General features: G+C 41.0%; 1 protein-coding gene across 3 annotated transcripts in view; it reads left to right on the forward strand.

The window, feature by feature from the left end:
- LOC130552202 (protein inscuteable homolog) overlaps positions 1-8,087 on the forward strand; it is a 51,370-nt gene extending 43,283 nt beyond the window's left edge. For all 3 annotated transcript variants that reach the window (XM_057330399.1, XM_057330401.1, XM_057330400.1), the window contains exons 7-13: positions 246-371; positions 1,848-2,019; positions 2,820-2,998; positions 3,091-3,157; positions 5,472-5,627; positions 6,978-7,054; positions 7,349-8,087. In XM_057330399.1, the coding sequence (XP_057186382.1) occupies positions 246-371; positions 1,848-2,019; positions 2,820-2,998; positions 3,091-3,157; positions 5,472-5,627; positions 6,978-7,054; positions 7,349-7,477 (906 nt within the window). In that variant the 3' untranslated portion in view covers positions 7,478-8,087. The remainder of the gene's footprint in view (positions 1-245; positions 372-1,847; positions 2,020-2,819; positions 2,999-3,090; positions 3,158-5,471; positions 5,628-6,977; positions 7,055-7,348) is intronic.
- Positions 8,088-9,337: the final 1,250 nt, after the last annotated feature.

Here is a 9,337-nt window from a genome sequence, read left to right on the forward strand (position 1 = left end):
TGGTGTTGTCCATATCATTACGCTTATTCACATAATGACGGTGCTTACATTGTCTGACAGTCATTTTCTCTCTAGTGACCGACAGATTTGTGTCATCTGCAGTTCTGGACTAAAACATCTTCATCTAGTTAGTGATTTTTCTGAACAGACCTGATGTAGCTCTTCACAAACTCTCTCAGCGTAAAGTTTGGAGAAACCCAGAGTCGTGTGGACATCATAGTGTTTGTGTTTGTGTGTTTCCACAGGAGGGGGCAGTGGTGGCTCTGCTGAAGATCTGCAGACAGGACTGTTTCTCATCTCTTTACGCTGATGCTTTGAGAACCGTGGCATCCATCTGCTGTGTGGAAGAGGGCATCACACAGCTGGAGAAGGTAATGTACTTAACATGTGTGTGGATGAATCTCATGAGAGATTTCAATGGTTTTAGTCATGCAAATCTTTTACAGACATAAACAGACTGCAGAAGTTTGTCAGAGAATATCACATTGTCTGAGATGTGTGTCATTTGAGGACAAAACAACATGACTCGTGTGGAACACATTCATGTTTTTGTACATTTTGGTTTTTAGGCTACATGATTTTTAGATGAATGAGATTCCTGCTTTGTGCGTGTCATAGGCATGGTCATTTGTGCTGGATGTCATAGCTTGCGTACCAGCGCCACCGTGTGCTGATGTGATCAAACTGAATCTGACCTGACAGAAAGAAGAATGACAATTATTACAACGATCACATTTTACTCAGGAAGGGCTTCAGTAATATTTCAGTTAACTCATCGAACAAACAAACATCAGAAATCAAGAATTAAGACATTAAGTCAGTGTTTTATTTCAGTTCTCCACAACTAAATCTTAACCTCATCACCTCTTCCAATACTAAACATAAACACAACTGTGCAGGAATATACAGTATATAAAGCCTGTAATAAATTGCAATATGTTGTATAAAAGAAAAAAGAAAGCCTAAATATACACTCAAGTGCAGCAATTCCTAAACTCATTTCCAGGGGACCCCGGAGCTTGTAGACACAAAGTTATGTTTAGTTGGTACAGTATTATGCAAGAAACAGTTTTTTGAGTGATGACTTTTTAAAAGTACAGGAACGATCATAAGCATATAATGTCTACATAACTGAATGTAAATATACCTACACATTCCTACAAACACCAGTCAGATTCATAGGTTCCAGTTCAAATATTTCCACCTTCTCTTGCTTGATGTTTTTGGGTTTCTGAGGATTGTTCATGTTTATTTTGAATCCTCTGTCTGGCAGACTGTCTTATTAAAGAAAAGACATTGATTTGAATAGTGCTAACAGAATGAATTACTCTGTTTTACAGTATGTGGTCCAAAAACAATTCTACACATCCTGAACACAAAATGAGCTATAGGGTTCAAATCATTTCTCTAGTACCATTCAGAATGTTCCAGTTTTCTATGATTTCCTTTTTTTAGGTGTCTACTATCTGCACTAGTGTGTATTTACTATGATGCTGCTTTGCAGCAATGCACTTTTACATTAAAACATGAGTTGAAATAAATATGTTAGAAGATCATTTGTGTAATTCAGATCATCAATGATTGATTGGTAGACTTTCATCGCTGGCTGATGGCACACCTTCAGCACACACAAACACAGACTAATTGTTTACTAATGGCTTACACGTATACAGAATGTTTATGACATATTTATTCAAGTTTAATGTTTTTGCTTGATGATTGTGTTCAGGTTACGTTATGTGACACACTTTATGTTACACAAAGTCGGCACGAATCTAACATGTAGAAAGCAGCGAGTAAATAACAGAGCAATAGTTTTGTGTATTTGTGTTGTGTGTTGTGTGCAGGTGGATGGGATCCTGTGTCTGGCAGATATCTTAACGGACGCTTCATGTGCAGAGACCACACGAGCTGAAGCAGCCGCTGTGATGGCACAGATCACGTCTCCACATCACACATCTACACAACATCTCGCCAGCTTTCTGGAGAGCATGCAGGACATCGTCACGGCTCTCATCAGTCAGTTTCACTCTCACTTATCCCGTGTGAGCTCATAGAGAGCGTGTGCTGCTGTTATTTAGGATAGGAACTTGGAGATGAAGAATAGACATCAAAACACTCACGTTCAGTCATAATGTTTGTGTTGGTGTAAGTAAAGCTGTGGATTGGGTCCTCATTGCCAAATCATGACAAACACACAGGTGCAGACAGCAAAGTGTGAATGACAACAAGACTTTAATACAAAAACACAAATCAAACACCCACGATGGGGGAGACAAAATGAAAACAGGACTATGAATAAATATAAAACATAAACCAAAACCTCCCACATGGGGGACGAAACAAATGGACGAGGTAATCAATAAAACGGAGACAGGACTCACACTGATCAACCACAAGACTGAGCAAGAGCAATATATCAGAACTTACTAGAGCGTGAGACACGGAACAATACAAAGTAATACAAAACGAATCAGCACAAGACAAGAGACACAAGGTCAATATATAGGGGAATACAAACGAGGGACGATAACACAGGGAGGGTGACGGGCAGGTGACAGGGATCAAACACTAAGGAGAAGCTAACGAGGTAACGAGAGGGCGGGGCTAGAAGACGCGACACCGGAGAGAACGCATATTATTGTCAAGAGGACAATAATACATTTCTCTCCACACATAACAAGGGATCCTGCCGTGAATCACGACAGTGTTGTTCAGTTTTTAGTTCAACTTCAGTTGAGTGTATGGAAAGTCTTTGTGTGAAGTGTATGAGAAAGCTTGCTTTAATATTGTGAAGCGTGTGCATTGTGTTTGTGTAGATCTGTGTGAGACTGCCTCCTGTGGTGAAGTGTTTCTGTTGGCCTCGGCAGCTCTGGCAAACATCACATTCTTTGACAGTATGGCCTGTGAAATCCTCCTGCAGCTCAACGCCGTTCGCATCCTCGTCCAGGCCTGTAGAGACCGCCAGAGAGTAGACACACCGTACTCCAAAGACCAGGTACTGCTCCCACATATACCCCTACAACACCACATGAATGAAAGATCATGTAGAAAGACGCGAGCGAGCACACAATGCTTTCATGTCCACAGGTTGTGACGATCCTTGCCAATCTGTCGGTCTTGGAGCAGTGCAGCGCCGAGGTGCTTCAGGAGAAGGGTTCGTCAACATCTACAAATCAACAACGCTGTTGTGTCTTCAAGAAATACTACAGCCAAAAACAAAACATTCTCTCGTAACGTGCTCACCTCACGCCATTCCAAATGAACCACTTCTCATATGATATTTCATCACAAGAGAACTCAAGTTCATTCTTACAACTTCTGGGACCTCATTTATAACCGTTGCGTACGCACAAAACATGCACTGAAAGAGGCGTACGCCACTTCCCACGCAAAAGATGGGATTTATAAAAACAAACTTGACGGAAAACTCTGACCCATGCGTACGCACATTCTGGAGACAAATGGTGAATTAGTGAACTTAGATTGCAGAAACTAAGATTGATAAAAATGCTTATAAGCATTATGCCTCAAACACATTTTATTTGACCTCATATCCGTTAAAGATCCATATTATCACGAAGATTAAATCTGCAGAGTTATTTGCGCTTGAGTGATAATTGTTTCATGCACCTTCTTGTAAAATCCAACTCAAATCTTAAATAAAAATTCATTGTAAATATTTAATCAGCGCTGTCTCACTATCACACTATGAGCGTACGAGGAGGAGATGATCCGACTGAACAGGGACAGCATCAAATATGATAACTGCAGAACACAGGGTAAATAAATACTAACTATATTTTCCTTAAATACTGAGCATAATCATAGAATGTCAAAGTCTGGAAATACAGCCATTAAGCTCTCGCACAATCGTTTCTCTTTATGTTCTCGTTATCAGTCCTAACTATCATAACAAATCTGGAATGAAGAAACATTCGTCTTTTACAATGATATCTTCAAATGTCATCTCAGGTGAAGGACACCACTAATGGGGTGTTAATGATCAGTCTAAATGCTGTAAACATTTAAATGCTGCAGAGACCTTCTTTGGCTTTAATATAATTATAATAATAATTATTATTAATAATTATAACAATTATTAATTTGGAAATCTCAGTGAATCTCATGTGTGGCCATTTGTGATTTCGTTACGGAGATAAAGGATGGGATCGGGGTTTTACATCATTTTTTGTTATTTTTCTATGGCATCTGATAGCGGTTTGACCAGGAAACGGTGTACGCCCATTATGGTGCGTGACGTCAGGCTTAACAAGCGGATTGGATGGCCGGCTTATTAATATACGAATCAGTATTCATGACGTGCTTTGCATTGACTATTTATGGGTAAAAATGGGCATGTACAGGGCGGGATATGAGGCTGATTCACGTACGCACACTTGCAGGTGATCTGTGATTTATAAAGCGAATATTGCTTACAGGTGTGCGTACGCACGGTTTTATAAATCGGATTATTTTTGGGCGTACGCTATTTTTGGTTTTCGGGCGCACGTACACTTTTAGTAAGGATCCTACGCACAGTTTTATAAATGAGACCCCTGGACACGTTTCACCGCATAGTTTTCACATATGAATACGGGTTTCTCTCACAACCATATCGAATTACTTTAATGATGGATGTTTGTGCTTTTGTCTTATTCTCGTAGAAAAAGATAACATGTATTATTAGTTTGTGTTCAATGAGAGAATTTTCAGTTTTTGGTGAAGGATTCATTGCAGTTGTGCTGTGCCAGATTACTGAGCTTCCTAAAATCTTCTCATTTATAGGACAAGGGTCTCATTTATAAATTGTTGTGATTAAATGTGATTTTACGATCATTTCTCAAAGTGCTTACAGTACGTGTGATTCATAGATCGAACGTACGCACAGAAAACGTGCGTCTCTTTCAGATGTGAAGTCTATAGATGGCAAACGATGGTGAAATTGCGCGCAGGTGAACAGTTTCAGATCTCCGCCTTTTAATGATGTCTAATTAATGTCATTGATATATGAAAGAGTGCCTGTCAATGTCCAAATCCTTTACGATCAGCAAGAATGGCTTACATTTCCAAAAACATGCAGCACTCTGACAAGCAAAAGTGCATACGTCTGCTCAGACCCTGACGTGGACCTAAGCACTTTTCTATGTCAATGACTGTTTTTATAAATATGAACGTCGCCGTGGAGTTTTGCGTATGCACACTCTACGAGCAAATCTGTGGATACGTTGTATAAATGAGGCCCACAGCCTTTCATTTCATTTCACAATATGGAACACAACTGAAAGTAATGATATTTCAGTGTTTTTTGGTTAAGCAGAATCAGAAAGAGCTTTATGGCCAAGTGTGTTTACACACACACATAGATTTTGTATTGGTGACACAAGTTTCCAAAGCACAAACACAATAAAGATAGACATCTGCCACTGATGTAGCTTGTAGCTCATGTGTGTTGTGATGATTTCTTGTAGGAATTGAGCAGCTGCTGCTGTTGTTAAACGAAAAGCCGTCGTCCTCCAGTCCGTCTGAGAGCGCTGCATGTGAACGGGTTCAACAGAAAGCTGCCGTCACGCTGGCTCGACTCAGCAGAGATTCACACGTCGCTCAGACTGCCATACAGCTTATGGGTATGTAGGGAAAAACATTTTATAATATTTTCACTCAACTGAATGGGAAGGTAAATATTTTATATTGTGATCCCAACACAACAACTTCATTGTGCTTGCATGGATAAGGGGAGTCGTTCACTATAAAATTAAAATGTCATGATAATTCACTCACCCACATGTCATACATGTTCTGTAGAAAACAAATTGAGGCTTATGAGGAAAACCTTCCAGGGTTGTCATTTGTATAATGTGTGTATATTGTGCTCTGTGCATGTGGAGTTGTGTTTTATGCATGTGGGTGTGTATGAACCTGTGTGCGTGTCTGTATTCCGTGTGTGTTCACTTCTTTTTTTAACTTGTATAACTTTAATGTTTTGCTTATAGTCAATATGTCTCATTTACAGCTGCTTTGTAACAATGACAATTGTAAAAAGCGCTATATAAATAAAGTTGACTTGACTTGACTATATGGACTTAAATGGGGGTGTGCTGTTAGTTAAGATCCAAATTTCAGTTTCATCGCAGCTTCAAAAGGCTCTAAACGACACCAGCCGATGAATAAGGGTGTTGTCTAGCGAAACGATTGGTCATTTTTCAAGAAAACTAAAAATTACTTAAAATTAAAGAAAATAATTGCTTGCACTATTATGATACACAGTCATGGTACTGTTGATGTCATGTTTAAATGTTGTTTTTAAATATGTTGTTTAATTGGAATTTTAACCGGCAATAGAAAGAAATGTAGAATATGTAGAAATATCAGTGTTTCCCTATTCAAGTAGATAGAACTGTGGACTTGCTATGATGTAAACATGGCCGCCAAGTGGCATGACATCCGTAAATGGACTTTGGTTCAGTCCCCAGGAACACACAGACTTAAACAAATATAAACCTTGAATGCCCCGTTGCTTTGGACTAAAGTGTCCGTCAATAGCATGAATGTAAATGTAAAATGTAAAAATGCTCTAATGAAGATCAAGGCTCCAGGTAACACTTGCAGTGAACATGCAGACTGTACCCATGTCTTTCGAAAAGAGAAGTCAACACAATCACAGACCTTGAGATTCCATCATGCTGTTGATCGCTTCAAAGTAAACTATAGCCTACATTTCAAGCCATAGAGAAGTGCAGAAGTAGTGGAGTGACATGTCAAGACAGATTCCCACGACAACACTTTTAGGCTACAACATAAGTCACGAAGATGAAAATGGATTTAACACATGTAAAGTCAGTCACTGGTTGTTGTCGGACTGATTACTACATTGAGGCAGATGTGACAGGGAAATAATACTGCTTGTGTTTCTCACTTTTAAAGAGATTACAAGAACAGAAAGCTTCATGTATAATACTGTGACTGTTATTCTTCAGCTGTTCCTCATCTCATTGAGTTGTGCCGGTCACCAGCAGAAAGGAACAACAGCGACTCTGTGCTCGTGGCCAGTCTGGTAATAAAACATCTAAAATATTATTTGTTTTTGTGTGTGTAAATAGCAGTATTTTTCACTTCAAATACTGTATATACATATTTTTTATGTGATCATGCAAATGCCACAATAATAGTTTTAGCCATATAGCCTGAATAACCATAACTAGATTTTTCATTTCATATATACAGCATATGCAGTAGCCTACGTTATAATTTTTAAGGTTTATTTTAGTAATACAAAAGTATTGAGATTATGTGATAAAGTCACAACACGCTGTATCAGAGATGTTGTAATGTGACCATGTGTGTGCAGGCCGCTCTGAGGAGACTGGCGGTTGAATGTCCAGACAGTATAACACCTGCTGACCATCAACAGCTCATCAAACCCAGACTGGTGGATTCCTTTCTCTTGTGCTCTAACATGGAGGAAAGTTTTGTCTAAGGCACTGTCCACACGAACACGGGTATTTTCAAAACCGGAGCTTTATCCATGCGGTTTGGCCATTCGTCCACACGCAAACGCAGTACTCGATCACTGAAACCGAACTTTTTCGAAAACTCCTGCCAGGCTGAAGATTTTTAGAAACTCTGCTTTCAGTGTTAATGTGTAGATGGTGAAACCGGAGATTTGGCGTATGACGTTGCAATGTGTGCTGCTATCTCCTTTGTTTGACGTCAGATTCCAGGCTTCTGATTGGCCAACACGGCTTTATGGTTAGGGTTATATCGCCACCTGTTGGTTTGGCATGCTTTTGACAGCGCTTTATAGCCTGTTTTTGCGTTTCCGTTTGGACGCGTTTTTTTTAAACAAAGAAGGAAAAACTCTGGTTATTAAAATACCTGTGTATGTGGACTAGGCTTAAGCAATCTGTCTTTAGCCAAAGAAATGAAGAATTTCCAGTGTATTGTATGTGTGACATGTTTTTATACAAACAGAACATGAATCATGCATGATTGGGATGTACACAGATGACATGTATTGATTCTGAATTATTTAATACTTTTGTTAAATGAACACAGGCATGAATAAAGAATAAAGACAAAATGGTTATTCGCTCTAGATCTTCTTGTAACTGGACTTCTCTTTGAAAGATCAGTCATAATGTGTCATGAAATGAGTGGAAGAACCCAGATGCAGGCAGGCAATGACGGGGTTAACAGAAGTTTATTTGACAAGAACAAAACAAAAACCCACAGTGGGGAGACAAAACACTATAACCAAAGACTTCTTAAAAAGATAAACATAAACTTCCCACACTGGGGTAAAACGGGAACTAAAACAAAAAACAAACCAAACTCACAAGAACCGGACAAGGCAAGGTAGGAACACGAGAGATGCAGGGACACGAACGTGGAACAAAGAACACGACTAACTGGATACAATAGCAACATTGGACATCAGCACACAGAACGCAAGGACACCACGCACATACAATGACCGACACAGGACAATGAAACATGAGGGTATTATATAGGGTAAGACAAACGAGGGATAATGACACAGGGCAGATGTGGGTAATCAAACACTCAGGGAAAGATAACAAGGAAACAAGAGGAGCGGGGCCAATGACTAGACACTGGAGAGAACGTATATTATTGTCAAAAGGACAATAATATGTTTCTCTCCACACATAACCAAAGGCCTTGTCATGACTCTGCTACAGGATCAAGAAAAACATGACTAAATGAAGCAGAGCCATGACAGAAGCCCCCCCTTTAATGAGCACCTCCAGGTGCTCACCAAGGGGTAGACGGACGAGACAAGACTATGACGAACCCAAAGACCGACTGAGACAGTGACATGAAAGATCAAAACATGGAGAACAAAATCAGTAGCGGGGACAATAAAAACAACAAACATGGGAGGGGGGGTGGGGGAACAAAAGAGTTCATGGGGGGAACAGTTTTAATCCCCGGCTGCGCTCGAGGACGCGGAGTCCTCGGGGATTCTGTGGGGGAAGTCCTGGGGGGACAGTCTTTGGCCCTGGGAGTTTCCCAGGGGTCGGCTTGGCTGCCAGACTGGGGACCGGCTGGAAGACCGGCTGGAACGCCGGCTGGACAGGGCTTGACGCCGGCTGGAAGGCCGGCTGGACAGGGCTTGACGCCGGCTGGAAGGCCGGCTGGACAGGGCTTGACGCCGGCTGGAAGGCCGGCTGGACAGGGCATGACGCCGGCTGGACGGCCGGCTGGACAGGACATGATGCCGGCTGGAAGGCCGGCTGGGACGCCGGCTGGATCACCGGCTGGGACGCCGGCTGGGACGCCGGCTGGATCTCCGGCTGGGATGCCGGCTGGATCACCG

This window comes from Triplophysa rosa, linkage group LG3, assembly GCF_024868665.1.
Source record: "Triplophysa rosa linkage group LG3, Trosa_1v2, whole genome shotgun sequence".
Taxonomy (NCBI): domain Eukaryota; kingdom Metazoa; phylum Chordata; class Actinopteri; order Cypriniformes; family Nemacheilidae; genus Triplophysa; species Triplophysa rosa.